Source organism: Capricornis sumatraensis, chromosome 9, assembly GCF_032405125.1.
Source record: "Capricornis sumatraensis isolate serow.1 chromosome 9, serow.2, whole genome shotgun sequence".
In the NCBI taxonomy this organism is placed as follows: Eukaryota; Metazoa; Chordata; class Mammalia; order Artiodactyla; family Bovidae; genus Capricornis; species Capricornis sumatraensis.
Genome location: NC_091077.1, coordinates 13,206,182 through 13,224,387, shown reverse-complemented (window position 1 = coordinate 13,224,387; position 18,206 = coordinate 13,206,182). Strand labels below are relative to the sequence as shown.

At 55.7% G+C, this 18,206-nt stretch overlaps 4 protein-coding genes across 6 annotated transcripts; 2 read left to right on the top strand and 2 right to left on the bottom strand.

Moving 5' to 3' along the window:
• The first annotated feature begins 135 nt into the window (after positions 1-135).
• Positions 136-4,216, top strand: WDR83 (WD repeat domain 83). Its single transcript, XM_068981439.1, has 9 exons — positions 136-260; positions 344-464; positions 549-654; positions 906-954; positions 1,037-1,163; positions 2,495-2,562; positions 2,653-2,761; positions 2,853-2,967; positions 3,946-4,216. Exons 1-9 carry the CDS (start codon positions 158-160, stop codon positions 4,093-4,095), a joined length of 948 nt encoding a protein of 315 aa, XP_068837540.1. The 5' UTR covers positions 136-157; the 3' UTR covers positions 4,096-4,216.
• On the bottom strand, positions 4,049-7,907 carry DHPS (deoxyhypusine synthase). 3 transcript variants are annotated; one of them, XM_068981436.1, is made up of 9 exons: positions 7,554-7,907; positions 6,814-6,978; positions 6,501-6,622; positions 6,317-6,413; positions 6,129-6,215; positions 5,590-5,695; positions 5,406-5,509; positions 4,439-4,564; positions 4,049-4,354 (listed from the first exon to the last, which is right to left on the bottom strand). In XM_068981436.1, exons 1-9 carry the CDS (start codon positions 7,758-7,760, stop codon positions 4,259-4,261), a joined length of 1,110 nt encoding a protein of 369 aa, XP_068837537.1. In that variant the 5' UTR covers positions 7,761-7,907; the 3' UTR covers positions 4,049-4,258. The 3 variants fall into 3 exon arrangements, with proteins under 3 accessions (XP_068837537.1, XP_068837538.1, XP_068837539.1); XM_068981437.1 differs by having other exon boundaries at positions 4,439-4,500; XM_068981438.1 differs by lacking the exon at positions 5,406-5,509 and adding an exon at positions 5,095-5,099 and having other exon boundaries at positions 4,439-4,522.
• A 3,247-nt stretch (positions 7,908-11,154) lies between these two features.
• GNG14 (G protein subunit gamma 14) lies at positions 11,155-11,446 on the top strand. The gene is made up of 2 exons (XM_068981361.1): positions 11,155-11,247; positions 11,321-11,446. The coding sequence occupies exons 1-2, from the start codon at positions 11,155-11,157 to the stop codon at positions 11,444-11,446; spliced, it is 219 nt and encodes a 72-aa protein (XP_068837462.1).
• Positions 11,447-12,534: 1,088 nt separating this feature from the next.
• FBXW9 (F-box and WD repeat domain containing 9) lies at positions 12,535-17,149 on the bottom strand. The gene is made up of 10 exons (XM_068981270.1): positions 16,696-17,149; positions 15,443-15,582; positions 15,236-15,364; positions 13,964-14,076; positions 13,787-13,878; positions 13,307-13,455; positions 13,103-13,216; positions 12,880-12,969; positions 12,727-12,792; positions 12,535-12,649 (listed from the first exon to the last, which is right to left on the bottom strand). The coding sequence occupies exons 1-10, from the start codon at positions 17,102-17,104 to the stop codon at positions 12,575-12,577; spliced, it is 1,377 nt and encodes a 458-aa protein (XP_068837371.1). The 5' UTR covers positions 17,105-17,149; the 3' UTR covers positions 12,535-12,574.
• Positions 17,150-18,206: the final 1,057 nt, after the last annotated feature.

Here is an 18,206-nt window from a genome sequence, read left to right as displayed (position 1 = left end):
TGTTTCCAACACTATCTCCAAAGAGCCTAAATATAGAACCCGGAAGTGAGAAGTAGGAAGTAGACTATGGAGGACAATAATAAGGTTACACCCTCCCAGGGCAAGGAATGCTTCCGTGCCGGCGCGTGTGAGGTGGCGAGGAAGGGAAAGCCGAGGGATGGCTTTCCCTGAGCCAAAACCGCGGGGCCCCGAGCTGCCGCAAAAACGATTGAAGACGTTGGACTGCGGGCAGGGGGCGGTTCGAGCTGTGCGATTTAATGGTGAGCGCCCTGATATTCTTTCCGAGTCCTCCTCCCGCCTCCTAAGGTCGGCGGCCCAGTAACCCCCGCCTGGTGTTCCCCAGTGGATGGCAATTACTGTCTGACTTGCGGCAGCGACAAGACTCTGAAGCTGTGGAACCCGCTGCGGGGGACGTTACTGCGGACGTACAGCGGCCACGGCTACGAGGTGCTGGATGCGGCTGGGTGAGCCGGGGGGCCAAGGCGGGATCGGGGCGCTGAGGCCAGGAACAGAAGCAGATGCTAAATTTTCTATGCTCTGCCTTCTAGCTCCTTTGATAACAGCAGTCTTTGCTCTGGAGGTGGGGACAAGGCGGTGGTGCTGTGGGATGTGGCGTCAGGGCAAGTCGTGCGGAAATTCCGGGGCCACGCGGGGGTGAGTGCAAGCAAGAAGGGGTCTCATTAAAGCAAATCTGATTTGCATGTGGGTGGTAACAGGGATCCGCCCTCCCCCCCGCAATACAGCGCAAGTATCCTTCCCCATGGCCCCCACTTCATCAATCCCCATCCTTGCAGTTCCCCCCAACTCTTTGATCTCCCCTACCCTTAACCTTTTTCCTTTGCTTTAACTTGCACTGGGAACCTTGCTTTTGTCCTCATCTTCTAAGCGGCAGTTCTGTTTCGCAGAAGGTGAACACAGTGCAGTTTAATGAAGAGGCCACAGTTATCCTGTCTGGTGAGTCCAGGGCCTTGTTAGGTGGGCCCAGGAGACTGCCTCTGCCCCCTAAACCTGATCCACCTTCATGCTGGCCTTACAGGCTCTATCGATTCCACCATCCGCTGCTGGGACTGTCGCTCTCGGAAACCTGAGCCAATACAGACCCTGGACGAAGCCAGAGATGGTATATCCAGCGTGAAGGTGTCAGATCATGAGGTCCTCGCAGGGTGAGTGGGACCAGGACCTTGTCGTTCGCCAGGTGCCACTGAGGTTCAGAGCTGTCTCTGTACTTAGATTTAAAAATCTACTCTCCTCATTGTGCTCATAAGGCCCTGCATGGTCTGGTTGTGCTCTCAGCTTTTATGTGGTTGTTGTTCAGACGCTAAGTCGTGTCCAACTCTTTTCGACCCCATGCACTGTAGCACTCCAGGCTTCCCTGTCCTTCACTATCTTCTGGAGTTTGCTCAAACTCACGTCCGTTGAGTCAGTGATGCCATCCAACCATCTCATTCTCTGTCGCACCCTTCTCTTGCTCTCAGTCTTTCCCAGCATCAGGGTCTTTTCCAATGAGTCAGCTCTTGGCATCAGGTGACCAAAGTATTGCAGCTAATTTCTGTTAAATATGCCACACATGCTTCCACTCTGGGACCGACATGCAACTGCCCTTTCTCCACCTGGACCATTCCTATACTACTTAGAGTGTGTCTGAGTACCTCCTACAGGTCCCATTTTTAGTCAGTGGGCACACAGCAGTGAACAAGACAGAAAAACAAGGAAAACCCCTGCCTACATAGATTTGTCAGTCTAGCTGCAGGAGACAATTTTAAAAAAATTCCCATGCAGGGCTGCCCAAGTCTTGCCACAACCTGCGGGAGTGCTAATCCCACCACTTGGGGTGTTTGGACTGCTTGGCTTGTCAGCCCACCCAGTTCCCACACATCCCCGCTTGAACTGAACATGGTTGGCTCCTTTCTCAGCCTCAAGTCTCAATTCCAATGTCACCTCCTGGGAGCTGATGCCTCTCAGTCAGTGAGGTTCCACGTTGGCAGCGAGTGCTCCTGGCTTGGTAGCAGCTGTGTTCCAAGTCTCCGCACAGGGTCTGGCCCAGAGAGGGAGCTCAGTAGAAAGCAGAAATAGATGGAATGGGACTTGATTGGCCCTTGGGTCTGAGTCTTAAAGCCATTGCCTCAGAATTCCACTTTTTTTTTTAATATTTATTTTTAATTTACTTATTTGGCTGCCTTGGGTCTTAGTTGCAGCATGTTGGATGTAGTTCCCTGACCAGGGATTGAACCCAGGCCCCCTGCATTGAGAACTCAGAGTCTTAGCCACTGGACCACCTGGGAAGTCCCAGAATTCCACTCTTGAGTTCACTTCAGTGTATGTTTTCCGTGGCCGATCCTAAGCATGACGTGACAGTGAAGGGTACTGGGAAGGACAGGTGCTAGCCTTGCCCTCAGGGCCCTGGCCAGGTGAAGAGGGTACAGGGACATCAAAGCTGGCGCCCTCCACCTCCTGGCCCCTGCAGTGCTTCAGCCGCAGCCGCCCTGTCTTGCAGTTCCGTAGACGGCCGGGTGAGGCGCTATGACCTGAGGATGGGGCAGCTCTTCTCAGACTACGTGGGCAGTGAGTGTGGCTGGTGCTGGGGGGCAGACAGGGAAGGTGGGGACAGCCCAGGGTACCCAGCCTGACATGCCTGCCCTCCCTTCCCCCCAGGCCCCATCACCTGCATCTGCTTCAGCCGGGATGGCCAGTGCACCCTGGTGTCCAGCCTAGACTCCACCTTGCGGCTTCTGGACAAGGACACAGGGGAGCTGCTGGGCGAGTGAGTCCTCTGGGGCGTGGGGCGTGGGGCCCCTCTCCCACCCGCAGTAAAGCCCGCCCCTAACCCACGACCTGACTCCACTCACCCCCAGGTACACGGGCCATAAGAACAAGGAGTATAAGCTGGACTGCTGCCTGAGCGAGCGTGACACACATGTGGTCAGCTGCTCTGAGGACGGGAAGGTGTTCTTCTGGGACCTGGTGGAAGTGAGCCTCCCCACCCCCACTCCACACTGGGGTGCCTGCCCTGTCCTTACCTGAGTCACTCTCCGGCCTGAAAAGGGGGAGGGGAGTGTTCTGTTAGAACTAGGGGCCAGAAGGAATGAGAATGAACAAAGAAGGGCAGTCCTGGCAGAGGGCACAGCACATGCCCAAGCTTGGAGGTGTGGCGCCCATGCATCAGTCAGGAAATGGAAGTGCTGTGGATGGCAGTGGTGGCAGCAGGATCCAGGTCAGGTGGGGCCACTGGGACTGACCCTCGGGGAAGGGGGCTGATGGTGGCATCTCACCCCAGGTGAGATGGGGCTGTAGTTGTTCAGGAAATCTGAGCCACGTCTGAGCATCCCCATGGTTTCCCGCCTCGAGCCCTGTAAGCTCTGTCCTGATGTGTCTCAGCCTGGTGGGAGTGTCAGAATGGGAACTGACCAGCCAGGCTTCATGGGGTCAGGGCTGGGGCTTGGCTACAGAAGTAAGCCCCTTAGAAGATGAAGGAACTGGAGGGCCCTGGAGAGCTGAGGAGTCAGCTCTCCCTTTGGGAACTCAGAAGGCACCAACGTTTTGCCTACTTCTCAAGGGTCCAGTAGACTGGCAGTCATCCTGCAAGGGAGGGCACATGAAAGGTTATTTTGCAGGTGGAGAGAGGAACCTGATATGTTGAGACTTGACTGCAAGGTAGTAATTGAGGTAGTAATTGAGGCTTTCAGGTAGGCTGGTGGAGCCCAGATGGCAATCTCGGCACAGTCTAAAGGCAGAGCCAAGAGGATTTACTGACAAAAGGATTTGAGATGTAAGAGGAAGACCCAAGGTGTCTGACCTGAGCACCTGGAAGGACAACTGACTGACGGGCTCAATTTGGGACTGATTAAGTTTGCAATGTCTGAGAAGTATTATAATGGAAACCAGGGGAGAGGCGGCCAAGAGGAGGGAGACACACTGATGACCCCTGCCAACCCCCTCACTCCACAGGGTGCCCTGGCGCTGGCCCTGCCTGTAGGTCCTGGTGTGGTGCAGTCGCTGGCCTACCACCCCATGGAGCCCTGCCTGCTGACTGCCATGGGGGGCAGCATCCAGTGCTGGCGGGAAGAGACCTACGAGGCTGAAGGTGCCCCAGGCTGAAGCCAGGGGACCCACTGCCAAGGACAGAGACACAGCCTAAGGAGGACCACTGAGATCATTTATTCTAGACACGCTGCTGACCAAGGAGTGGGGAGGGGCTGGGTCTGCAAACTAATAAATAGAGGAGGGGGCGAGGCCTCCCTGGGGCTGCACCATCCAGAGTTCAGTCCTCATTCTTCTCGGGCGTGAAGGCATCTACCTTCTGGGCAAAGGTTTCAGCCACAAGCAGCGGGAAAACCAAGGAAGCGTCAGCATAGACCTATGAAGGGAACCCAGTTGAGCCAGGGGATCCACAGCTGCAGCCTAGGAGACCCTGTGCTCCAGCTGGCTGGCCAACCCTCACCTTGACAGGCTGTGCATCCATCCGGATCTTGCCCCATGAGACAGCTTCATCCGGCCGGGCGCCTGAGTCAGAGCCATCAAACTCCTGGGCAGTGTTGATGTAGACAGCATAGTCAGCGCCATTACGCTGTGGAGAGGGACAGAATGGGCTGGTCAGCCACACAGAGTCCAGGGCAGGACACTGTAGCTAAAGGCACTGTATGTGTCCCAGATACAGGAAGCCCTTGGTGGTCTTCACTCCAAAGAAAGGGCTCCATGTCAACACCTGGGCCAAGTGGGGGTGTCATGGGATGCTGGGCAGGGGGCGGCTTTGCTCCAGACTCACCTCCTAGGTACCAAGAGCCCACCCACATCTGCCACCAGCTCTAGAGAAGACCTCCACACCTCTTCCCTTTCTGTGCTCCCCACCCCAGTCCCACTGTTTGTTCCCCACACAGCCAGAGGGTGCCTGTGAGCACCTGAGTGGCCCTCAAGGCCTTGCACTTTGTGCCTGTCACTTCTGGCCTCACCTCCTCTCACTCTCCCCTTCACTGGCCTCCAAGATGTGCCTACATCAGGCACCTCAGAACCTTTGCACTGGCCAGTCTTGCCAGAAACTCATCTCACGCCCACTCCCTAAGATAACCACATGGTTCATGGGAGTAGCCTCTGAAAAACCTCTGCTCACAGGTCACACTTCCCAGGAAGCATTCCCTTTTCTGAATAGCATGCCTTTCTCCTGCCCTCTCATCGTCACCCCTGATTTTTCTTTGTAGCCAGTACTGCCACCTGATGTACATGTCACCTTGTCACTGGTTTGCTGTTCATCTCCCCCACTAGAACATCAGTTCCAGGAGGGCAGGTATCGGCCTGTCTAGTCCACAACTGTTTCCCAGCACATGGCATGGGCCTAGTACACAGGCCTGTCTGCACAGCAGGCACGAGTGCCACCCCCCACTAGGGGCCACACAGCCTGCATCCCTGCTCACCATGAGGTTGGCGTTGGCGATGTGGTGCTTGACCATGCCACCACCCAGGATGATCATCCCCGTGCGCTTGGCAAAGATGGCCTGTGTGTTGATGAGCCTGAGGTCTGGGGGAGAGGGCTGAGTCAGGCCACCGCAGGCCCAGGCAGCCCTCCTCCCTTGCTCCTCTAGGGCGCCAACATCTTACCCTCAACAATGTCCAGGACCAGGCCTGGGTTCTTATAGGAGTGGAAGAAGATCATGTCACCCAGCGAGCCATCTGTGAGTGCCGGGCTCAACACAGGAATATGGTTCTAGGAAAGAGCAAGGCAGGAGGGGGGCCGGATCTAAGCCCTGTAGGGGCAGCCTGCAGGCATTTCCTCCTCTCTGCCTGATTCTGGGCAGGGTGCTTAACTTCACTTGGGCCTGGCACATGAAGAATGATAGTTCTTGTTTTTCTGATTGCTAGACCCCAGAGCCTCTGAGGAGCATGGAGCCTTCCAAGAGTCCCCATAGGAGCTGCTAAGTATTGTCCAACTGCTTCCCAGCAGTCTAGGAGTAGAGCCAGAATACCAGATCCACAGTCAATAGCTGTAGGACCTCAGACAAACTGCCTAACTTCTCTGTTTCTGAGGCTCCTTATGTAGGAGCAGGGATGAGGAGACTAGTACCAACTACCCAGGTGGCTGTGAAAATGAAACAACACATGCCAAAAACCTGGCATCTTTGCCCCCGCCAGCCCCTCACCTTCTGGGCCCAGTAATACACAGACTCTGGGTTGTTTATCTCCTTGCCAAGCCGGGCGATCATCTTGGAAGGTGTCCACTTCACACCCTAGGAGGAGACATTGGCTTCAGGCAGCGGCGCCTCCCCTGACACCCACCATGCCATCAGCAAACGCACCCTCCCCCAGCCCCAGGTTGCTCCAGCCTCACCTCTGTGTTCTGCTCCAGCACCATCTGGTCCAGAATGGGCATCAACCAATCCTCAAACTTGCAGTAATTGTCATTGGGCACCAGCAGGTTCCCAATCCTGGGGACAGAAGGTGTATGGGCATCAGGGCCCAGGACCCTCAGCCTGCTTCCCTTACTCAGCACCATTCAGCCCCCACCCACCCACCGGTTGATGCCGTTCTCACGTAGCTCCTTCCCCCTGAGGCTGAACTCGCCCAGGTATGTGGGCGCCAAGCACTTGATGAAATCCTCCTCCACACCCCCAGCTGTGGTCACCAAGACGTCCACCTGCAGCCACAAGGCAGTGAAGTTATTCCAAGCAGAACTCCTAACTCCCAGCTCTCATCCAGTGACCCCTGTGGGGACCTCTGCTGCAAAACAAAACTAACCCATATCTCCCTATCTCACTTAAATGACCAGTAACCTTATTGCCCATTAAGACTCGGGGAGCCCAAGGCCACACCCCCACCAGGTCCCACCATGTTGTGCTGCACGAGGTAACGGATAGTCTCACGGATGCCTGAACTGATGAGGTTGGATGTGTAGCCCAGAAAAATGGTGCAGCCGGTGAGTGGGCGTCGGCTCTGGGTCAGGTCTGCATGTTGGTCTTCATCCTCGGATAGAGGCTCGAGTTTCTTCTCTATCTAGGTATGGGCAGAGTTGAGTTAACCTCTGGCCCAAAATTCCACCCCAAGGACCCGCGGTGGGTTTTGGTGTCAGACTCCCCGCCCAGGATCTGCCCATTCAGGGACAGAGAACCACTTCTACCTGGAACAGGAGAGGAACACCCCTGTGTAGGCTCCACCCTGTTCACACCCCAAGTCTCAGGTCACATGCTTAGGCTTTGCCCCTTTTCAGGAATCCGAGAGCATCACTTTTTCAGGCCCGACCCCTCTCCCCACCGGGAAATGCAAACCAAAGCTCAGGTCCGGGCGGGTGTAAGGGTCCTCCTCCAATTCCTCGCTCAAATGGACTTTCTAGCCCAGGCTCCGCCCCTTCCACAATACTTTCACCTGTTATCTATAACGCCCGCTCCCCGCCCCCGCCCCGCCCCAGAATCAGTCCCAACCACTCCCCAGAACAGAAACTCCCGGGCCCCATACTCTCTCCCACTATTGGACGAAGAACACACCTCCCAGAAAAGTCCCGCCCCCAGCTACTGCAGGGTGCTACTGGAGGCCACTCCCCCTCAGCCCAGGAAGTCTCACCCAGGCCTCACCATGGCGTTGACTTGCTGTACCGCGTGCCCGAAGTTGGTGGCTTGGAAACCAGTGGTGCTGAAAGCCTCTAGCAGTGCGCGATAGTCCACGCCGCGGTTGAAGTCGTAGCCCCGGACCTGCGCGCTCTCGAAAGGCAGTGCCGAACTGTGCTTCAGCACGGCGGCCAGCGCCGCCGCGGGCGCCTCCCTCTCCGGGGGACCCTCCATGGTCCTGCAGCTGCACTCTCAAGTCAGAGCCGCCCCAGACCAGCCCTCTGGCGGCCTCGAACTGCGCTAGGCCCCGGCACGCACTTCTGTAGGAGACTCAAGGCCTGGGGAAAACCTGGGGAGTGCCGGAAGTTGTGTAATCACATGACTCGCCGCGCCCGGAATCCAGGGCGCGGCCATCTTGTCTTGCACAGTCCGTAATACGGAAGCCGCGAGGAGCCATTATTTATATTCCGTGTGTTCCCAGCCGCCGATGAATGATTTTTACTTTTACTGCCGCCTGCTGGAAACCCACCGCGTTGCGTGGAGCTTGCCGGTTCCGGTATACCCTCTCAAAGAGAGAATGGTTTCTCAGACGTTGCCGTTAGACGGAATTCGAATCACCAGGAGTTATCAGTTTCTGCCTCGGAGAGTCTCTCGTCAAATGGAACCGTGATCGCTGTTCGTATCTTGCGAGTCTCTGGAGCCTCCATATGCGGCATAACCCCTGGTCTTCTCTGGCAGCTGAGCTGCCATATCCTCTGAGAAATATTCCTTGACCTTCCTCTGGGTAAGGGATCTCCTGTGGGGTCCAGGGCTGACATCTTTCCCTCTAGCGAGCCTGTGAGATGCTGGAGGGTGGGGTCTATAATCTCATGGGTCCTCCTAACCATGCATAGGGTTTAGTCCGGTGAGACCCCTGTAATCACTCACTCTACAATTTATGGAGTCTGCACTATATACTGTGTGTTTCCCTGGTGGCTCAGTGGTAAAGAATTCATCTGCCAATGCAGGAGACACGGGTTTGACACCTGGGTCGGAAAGATGCCACATGCCTCCGAGCAACTAACCCCATGTGCCACAATTATTGAGTCTGTGCTCTAGAGCCTGAGAGCCGCAACTACTGAAACCCACGTGCCCTAGAGCCCATGCGTTGCAAGAAGAGAAGCCACCAAAATGAGAAGCCTGCACACCACAATGAAGAGTACCCCGAGGCCAGGTAGCAATGAGGTAGAAATATCCCACCACAGCCAAAAATAATAAATAATTTTTTTAGAAAAACCCTCTTATTGTGGCTTCCCAGTAAGAGTAATACTCGGGCTCTTCCTTGTGGCCTAAGAAGGCACTGACTTACCTACCCTCATCCCCTACCACTTGTCCCCACTCACTTTTCTCCAGCTCCACTGATCTGACTGTTCTAGAGCCCAACAAGCTCTTTCCTGACCGAGGGCCAGTGCACTTGCTGCTCTCTTTGCCTGGAACACCTGCTTCCCCAGCTCCTCCTCCTCTGGGCCTCAATCCAAATGTTACCTCCTCCAAGAGGCCTGCCCTGACCACCCACTCTTGCTCTTACCTTGCTTTTATTTTTCACAGTACACGATATATTCTGTTTGCTGTTGTTCATCCCTCCCTGACTAGGACAGCAGCTCTGTGAAGGCAGGATCTTGTCTGGTTTCGCTGCTGTTCTCTTCACTCTGTGCAGTGCTGGGCACACATTGGGATCTCAGCAAAAATGGATGAAACACACACAAAGACGTCAGGGTGATCCGTGAAGAATGAAGGAGGGGTTGAAAAGGATTCAGAGAGGACAGAAGGTGCCAGACCAGGCAGGGCCCTGTGGGCTGTGGTAAGGAGGGTGGGTTTTATTCTCGGGCTGGGAAACCATAGGAGAGTTTTTAAAATGAAAGACTGATTTATTTTTTCCGATTTCTAAAACTGTGGTAGAATACACATAACATGAAATTAACATTGTAACTTTTTTTTTTTTAAGAGAGAAAGCTCTGTAGTCTGTCTCTTCTTTAAAAGATACTTATTTGACTGCACTGGGTCTTACTTGCAGCATGTTGTATCTTAGTCATGGCTCAAGGGTTCTAGTTCCGTGGGATTGAACCCAGGCCCCCTGCATTGGGAATGTGGAGTCTTAGCCACTGGACCACAGGGAAGTCCCCCACTGTAACCATGCTTAAGTCCACAGTTCAGAAGCATTAAGTACCTTTACATTGTTATACAACCATCACCTCCATTCGTCTCAAGAACTCTTTGATCTTCCCAAACTGAAACTTCATACCCATTGAACACAACTCCCCATCCCCCTTTCTCCTCAGCAACTGGCATTCTGCCTTCTGGGATTTGGCTACTATCTCACATAAGGGGAATCATGTATTAGCTGTCATTTTGTGACTGGCTTATCTCACTTAGCAGAATGTCATCAAGTTTCATCCATGTTGTAATGTGATTTATTTAACAGATCCCACTGACTGACTTACTGGAGTAGAATGGGGTCAGGGTGGGCAGGGCAGGGGAGACCAGACAACTGCATTGGTCCAGGCAAACTGAGATGGGGGACAGGACCCCAATGCTACCAAACGGGTGGGGAGAAGTGACCAGTCTGACAACCTAATTTGAAAGTTCATCTGTAAACAGCACGGTGAGCTCTGTTCAATAAATACCCTGTAATGACCTATATGGGAAGAGAATGTTAAAAAAAAAAAAAGTGGATATATGTGTATGTATAACTGATTGACTTCGCTGTGCAGAAAGTGACCCAGCATTATAAATCAACTATTCCAATTAAAAATTATTAATTAAAAACAAAGAAAGTTGTTCTGATGGCTCTTGATGAAGGATCAAATGTGGGAATACTGGAAGAAAGGAATGAAGGAGTTAAAGATTGGAACCAGGGCAGTTGGGTGGGTGGTGGTGAATTTGGGGGATGGAGGTTTGGGGCTGGGAGAGAGGATCCGGAGTCCAACTTCGGCCAGGTTAGGTGAGAGACAACTGAGAGATAGGGGTGATGGACCAAGGGAGGAGGGTCCTCATGTGGGCCAGAGGTCAGGGAAGGGGCTGGGACGCAGGGGAAGCCATCAGTATAAGTGAGTGAATTGAGTCATCTGTGGATAAGGACCCTGGGTCATGAGTATAGACAGACACATGAGAGGCAGGGCTGCGCCTGAACCAGGGTTCACGCTGTGCCTCCTCACATCAGAGAAGGAGCCAGTTAGCAGGGGATCAAACAGATCTGTGAGAGCCCAGGGCCCCTACACTCCCCCAATAAAGGTGACGCATGACAGAGCAGCCACTGGGCCTCCTGGGGCAGGGACCCCTTTGGCCTCGGCAGCTGCTGTTGCTGCTGGTGACATTTCACTCTGTGAGTGTCCTGGCTTCAAAGTCTCTGCAGGCATTATGGGGGTAGGGGGTGTTGGAGAGGCTGGGCTTGGGGAGGGCTCCAGAGTGGGGCCGCAGGAGGAGGACCGAGCAGCCAGGAGTCAGCCGGAGTCTTCAGCTGAGGTACATGGTCCTGACGGGTTGGGGAGCAGCCACCCCCATGCCTCAGGCACCAGGGACGTAGGAGGAGGCAGGAGCTTGGGGTTTGGGGTGCAGCCTGCTGCCTGTGGCTCTGCTCACCCTCCCTCAGATGTCCAGCAAGGTGACCATTGGCAGTGACATTGGGCAAGCCCGCCGGGCTGTGGAGCAGCTGCGGATGGAGGCGGGCATTGACCGCATGAAGGTGAGGACCAGGGTGAGGCGGGCGCATCTGAGTGAGCGGGGCAAGTGAGCGGGCTAACCGGGCTGGTCTGCAGGTATCCAAGGCAGCTGCCGACCTGCTGCAGTTCTGCACAGAGCAGGCCAAGAGTGACCCCTTTCTCGTGGGCATCCCGGCCACCATCAACCCCTTCAAGGAGAAGAAGCCCTGCGCCATCCTGTGAACCCTGTAGCCTGGACCACCCAGGGGCCTCAATAAAGAGGAAGTGAGTGATCCTCAGGGCATGGCTTGGCCAAGCTTCCGTGGTGGACTTTGGGTTTGTAGGGGCCAGGTGTGGGGTGTGCCTGGCCCAGCTCCCTCCTCGCCCACGCCAGGATCACCGCCACAGAGGCACACCCTGGACCCTGAATGGAAAGCATGCCCCTCCCTCACCTACCCCTCCCTGACTGCCCGCCTCCCCATGGCCCAGCGGGTAGTATTAGCAGATGCCCAGTCCCACTGGGCAAACACCCAGGGTTAGAGTCCCGATCTACATATCAGTGCATGCCACACACACACACACACAGTTCACACATGCAGGTACCATCATACAGACAAGTGCCTCTTCTCAAGTGTCTCCCTCTCCCTCACAGAAAGCACAGGAGACGCAGTCTCGATCCCTGGGTCGGGAAGATCCCCTGAAGAAGGAAATAGCAACCCACTCCAGTATTCTTGCCTGGGAAATCCCATAGACAGAGGAGCCTGCAGGGCTACAGTCCATGGGGTCGCAAACAGTCGGACCTGACTGAGCAACTAAACAAGAGCAAACCACATATACAGCTTGACTGGCCTCCCTGGGGACATTCGGGCACACATGATCCCTGAAATGCACCCAGGCAGGCACAGGCACACCCAGAACACCCCACACACACAAACACAGACACACAGCAGTGGCTGTCGTCCAGGCTTTCAGGCCCCATCTCACAGACACACACCCACCTCTGGTACTCTGGCCCCGGGCAGGGAGAGACAGCCCTCAGGTGACACCAGGCTCACACTCCAGGCCGGAGCACCAGTACAGCAGGTTTATTTCTCCTTTGCTCTCACAGCAGAGCCAGCATCCAAATCATAACAAAAACAGAGCCTGAGGGTGGGGACCCGCCCCCCTTGTGTGGGCCGGAACACATAGCTCACCTCCCCTGGCATGGGGCCCAGCCCAGGGACCCCACACGGCCATGGCCAGGACCTCTTGTCCCATAGGCTTGTGGGGCAGAGCAGAGACAGCACCAGCATGGGGGAAGGTCCCTGCCCTGGAGAACAGAGGTCATGGCCCCGCCTGCCGGCAGGCAGACACACATCCATATCCACCTGCTCAGGCCTGCAGCCTCCAGACCTCCAGCGACAGGCCCCCAGAGGCGGCCACCACCAGGTTGCCCTCGGCACAGATCTGTGAGGACAGGGACAGGAGGAGTCAGGGGTGCTCTCGGTGGGCGGTAGCGGGGGGCGCGTGGGACAGGGCCTTACCCCATTCAGCACATTGTGGTGGCTTCGAGTGCAGATGGTCCTTGGTGGATCTGTGGGCACGTGTACCTGGTGAGGGGCAGTGGGCAAAGGTCATGGGACGTGTCCCTGGCAGGTGAGGGTGGGTAGAGAAGAGGCATCGTCCTGGGCCCTCACCCGGATGGTCTTGTCAGTGGACGTGGTGTACAGGGTCCCCAGGGAGTGCTTGATCCCCGTGATCTGAGACCTGTGGCCCACGTCAAAGGACTGGGGGAGGGAGGGACAGGTGACACTCAGGTGTGGCTCTCCCTAGGCCAGTGCCCCCCTGCCCCCCCCAGGGGTTAAGAGGCAGGGAGGCAGCCCAGGGAGAAGTCGGGCAGGGGCGAGGGCCTCGGCAGACCCGGACAAGCTGGAAGCAGCCACTGCGGTTGGCAAAGACGTGCAGTAGGCCCTGGTTATCGCCGGCCCAGAGCTGAGGTTCCTGGTAGGACATGCAGAGCAGGTAGGAGTCCAGCTGCAGGAGGGACAGGGGATGGAGTGGCTCAGGCCAGTCCAGGCCACTCCACGCAGCCCTGGCGCTCTGGGCCCCCGGGGGATGGCCCACCTGCAGCCGCTGCAGGACGCTGTTGGCCCGGCGGTCGAACACCACGAGCGTGTGGTCCTCGCTGCCTGAGATGATGTGCCGGTCGTCTGCCAGCAGTGCCAGCACGGCGCTGGAGTGCAGCCGCCGGCTCTTCAGCAGGGCTGGACCAACTTTGCAGGTGAGGGGCCAGGGAGGAGGGCGGCATCAGAGTCCCTTGGAGGCCCCCCTGGACCCCAGATCTTCATCCTCCATGGCTTCCTCTGGGGGCCCTCCAGTCCATCACCCCATCCCACATGGAGACAGGGCTTCCTCTGCCCCTAGTATCCCACGCAGCAGTCACCTTTGTGGCCCCCAGCACAACACAGGCCACTTGGAGTGGCCAGCCTCTGGTTGTGTGATTGTTACCCTAGTCAGACTGTGGGGACCAAGTGTTTCTTTTCCCAAAATGACCCTGGAGACCCCAGGCAGCCCTGCTCTCCCCACCTAGGCCCCAGGGCCCACCTCTGGGATCGTAGACGGTCACCTTCTTGTCGTAGGTGCCAGTCACCAGGATATCTGGCCGGTAGGACAGGCACAGAACAGCTGCCTTGCCCCTGGGGACACACAGATCACAGAGCTGGGGCAGGGGCCAGACAGAGCCCTGCCCACCCAGGCCCCCCTGCCCAGGTCCCCTCACACTTTATCTCGCCAAACTGCTGCCCGTCAGCCGCCATGTCCCAGAGCTTCACTGTGCTGTCCCAGGAACCAGAGCACACTCGGTGGTCCAGCGCTGCCAGTGACCACACCCAGCCCTGTGGGACCAGACCCATGTCCTGTGATCTTCCCCATTTCACAGAACCCAGAGTGGGTCAGCACTGAGGAGAGATTAGAGCTCAGGTCTGCGGGTCTGACTTCAGAACCGAAGACCTGCATGTTGTTGTGGTTTAGTTGCTAAATCATGTCCGACTCTTTGCAATCCTGTGGACTGTAGCCTACCAGGCTCCTCTGTCCATGGAATTCTCCAGGCAAGAATACTGAATGGATTGCCATTCTTTCTCCAGGGGATCTTCCAGACCCAGGGATCGAACCCATGGCTCCTGCATTGCAGGCAGATTCTTTATTGCTGAGCTACCAGGGAAGCCCAAAACATGTACACCCCCACCTAATAATGTTCCTAAATCAGGTACTGCAGAGCCTTAGCACCAGCACAGGTTTGAGGCCACATAACAATGTGATTAAGAATAGGACCTCCACAGAAATTCTGTGGTGGTCCAATGTCTAAGGCTCCCAATGCAGGTGGCCTGGGTTTGATCCCTGGTCAGGGAACTAGATTCCAGGTATCTGTAAACCTGACATCTGAGCACCTACTCTATTTGAGCCTGAGTGAAGCTCTTAATGCACAGTCACCTCATTCAACCTCATCCTAATTGACACTGGACAGAAGCAGTAAGTGAGGCCCAGAGAAGTCATATATGACTTTGACTTTACCCAAGGTCACACAAACAATAGCAGACCAAGATTGAAATCTATGAGGTCTGGGACTTTCCTGGGGGCACAGTGGATAGAAATCCACCTAGGAATGCAAGGGACACAGGCTCAATCCCTGGTCTGGGAAGATTCCACATGTCAAGGAGCAACTAAACCCATGCACCACAACTACTGAAGCCCATGCGCCCTAAAGTCTCACACTGCAACTACTGAGCCCATGTGCTGCAACTACTAAATAAACCTGCTCTCACCTAGAGCCTGTGCCCCGCAACAAGCCGGCACCTTCTCAAGCCACCGCAGTGAGAAGCCCGAGCACTTCAACAAAGAGTAGCCCCTGCTCGCCACAACTAGAAAAAGCCCAGAGTGCAGCAATGAAGATCCAGAATAACCAAAAAGTTCTGTTGCCAAAACCCATGCCCTCAGCCACAGTGTCCTACCCAGGCCTCCTAGCTCCTACCTTTGCCTGATCTCCTATCCCCTCACCTTGTGAGTGCTATTCTTCTGGGTCCCCAGGGTCTTGACCAGAACCTGGCTGGGCTCCACCCCCAGCTGCTGCAGGTCCCACAGGTTGACATTACGATCTCGGGAGCCAGACAGGCAGAGTGTTCCACCCTGGGAGAGGAGTGAGGTGGTGTGGTTGGGGTCACCCTGGACCCCCACTGCAGGGCCCTCCACCAACCCCTGTCTCACCTGAAGCAGCAGCACCGAGTCAATGGAAGCAAAGTGCCCATCGGCCAGGCAGAAGTACTCAGCCCCGCGCCCATCCTCTGCCCAGCGCGACAGGTGCTGCTCCAACTCAATGCAGGCTGTCGGCCAGTCAAAGTCCTCCTCTGTGGGATGCAATACCAGGGTCCCCAGTGGGCAGGAACCCTGCCACCCACTCCAGCTGTCCAAGCTCACCACTGGCTTCTGGGGAGCAGAAGACTTGGAGCGAATCCCACTTGGATCCCTTACCCCACCCAAGGAAGCCCAGGCTCTAGCTTCGGGACCACCAGCCCACCCACCTGCCATGCACGTCTAAGGCTGCTCCTTACCGTTTCCAGAAATTGGGTAACTGGAGCCCCAGGATCACCTTCCCAGGCCTCATTCTCCAACCTCAGGATGTTAAGGTCCTGCCTCAGCCCTGGCTGTGATCCAATCTCAGCTTCACCCTCCCTAACCCTTAGGCTGGGCACAAGAGTTAGGACTACATAACCAACCCTTCCTGTTTCGGCCACCTGAACCAGACCCATGGAAGTGTTTCCCAAAATCAGTATCCCAAACCTGGGACCCCTGTCAAGGCGCAGAACCCAAGCCCTTGACCCAAACATCTATATTTTAATCAAGCTGTTCAGTAAAGTCCCATTAAATCAAGATCACCAGGCTGCATTATCCTCTAAGGACCAAAGACTTTGGCGGCAGAAGGAATGACCACCAGCCCTGTCTGAGACCACAAGTTAGACCCTGAACTTGAGGGTCTGTGACTGCTGGTATCAGGGATCCCAACCTCTAAACCATAGCTTAGGTTCAAGGGTTGTTGGCTCTGGACCTGTGTCCCTGTCTCACCTTCACCTAGGCCAAGACTCTAGGGGTAAGGGATTTTGACATCACCAGTTGCTGCCTTAGCATCTACACCCAGAACCTGGGGATTCTTGGTCTTACTTTGAGCACCAAGCAGATTCTGACAGCCTGAGACTTTGAGTCGCTGTGGCAACCCCCGGCCTGAGAATCATTGGATCTTGAGTTCAGGGACCCCAGTTATCCAGGTAGATTTCTATAGCCTCAGGATCCCAAGTATCTGCCTCATGGTCCACCCAGAGGTCAGGGGCTTTGGTACTACCAGTAACTACCTTAGCCACCCTGAGCCAGGACAGCCAGGGAGTTTTCTCCAGTGGCTGTGCTCACGACACCCTTCCCCCTCGCCCCAGGCCTGACTTGGGCAGGCGACCCCCGGGCGCGCGCACCTTCCACCACTGGGTAGGGCGCCCGTACGCGGCGCTGCGCGCGTAGCCTCCAGGTGACACGGTCACGCACGAGGTCGCGCAGCGCGTGGCAAACGCGTGGCAGGACATGGAGCACGAGGCGCGCGTCGAGGTAGGCGCAGATCTCGAGAAGCAGCTCCGGGGGTAGGCTCAGCAGGCCCGGAACCGCCACAGTCGAGCCCTTGGACGCGGCCCGCGGTTCCAGAGTGCCAAGGGACACCGTAGGCGCGGGCAAAGGAGGGGCGCGTGGAGGTGCCAGCCCGAGTTTCGGAGGACTGAGCACACGGGCCACGTAAGCCTCGGCCTGGGCGTCGGGGTCAGGCTCCAGCTCCGGGTCCGAGTCATCGTCCCAGGTGTGGGGATCGTCGCGCGGCCCTGGAGGTAGCTCCATGGCGACGGGTGGGCGCGGCTGGCCCTGCCCTGTCAGCCTCAGAGCCCGCGCGTCCTGTCTCCTAGGCAGCACGAGGGCACTTCCGGCGCTGTCTGATGACGTTAGGCGCCAGCCGGAACCAGCAACCCGTGTGGAAATGGGCCGCGTGCTGGATGCGGGCTCCTCGGAAAGGTCTAAGGTCTAGTTCTTTAGCTTCGTCGGCCTTGGACTAGAAAATCCCGATCCCTGCGTTTATTAAACTAGCATGTCTGATGTTGCTGATGCAGAGCCACTGGACTCTGGTTTCTCACAGACACGGAACCTCAGAAATAAATTTCCTCTCCTGGTTCGAAGTCTAGGCATGCTAGTGATTCCTGTCTTTTCTTAGCGACCCAGAAACACACTGCAGAGCCCTCGGTGAAAGTTAACTGAACTACCTAAAATCCTACTGATGAAAACAGCATTTCATTTACCCATAGCCTCTTTTGAGTCAGGTAGTGTTAACTCACAAACTCTAAGCAGCACTAGCCCGTTCCCTCTTCTGGTATCCACGTGGCTCTTTGCTCAGTCACCTTAGCAGAGTACCCTAAGTACCCAGAGTACTGTAAGACTGATCATTTTCCAAAACGTACTTTCTCCCCTCCCCCTACTATATTTTCTCTATGGGACATACCGCTGTTTCACTGGTTAGCTTTATTTCTTCTCACTAAAATGCACACACTTGTTGAATGAAAATTGGTCATGTCAGCATTTTAAAATTTCTTCCAGGTGGATGCAGGTGATCGTTGGGTTGTACAGAGGTTGCAAGATTTAATCCTGAGGCCTCTGCATTCCCAGATAAGAGATTTTTTATTTGCCTTTAACTGCTGCGCATGTTTTCCTGGGTCCCACAGCCTTGACGTTGGGCTGAGCATTCTACAAATCCAGAGTCGTGAAACCAGCCGAAGAGTGCTGCAAGGTCTTGCTCCTTGCCACTCAGTTTAGTCTTTAGCCAATGGTGATTTTGAATCTGTGCTGTAGTGAGCTCAGGTTCTAGTGAGCTCCCAGACTGTAATTATGTCCCAGAGACTGTTGCATGTGTTCAGTTCAGTTGCTCAGTCGTGTCCGACTCTGCAACCCCATG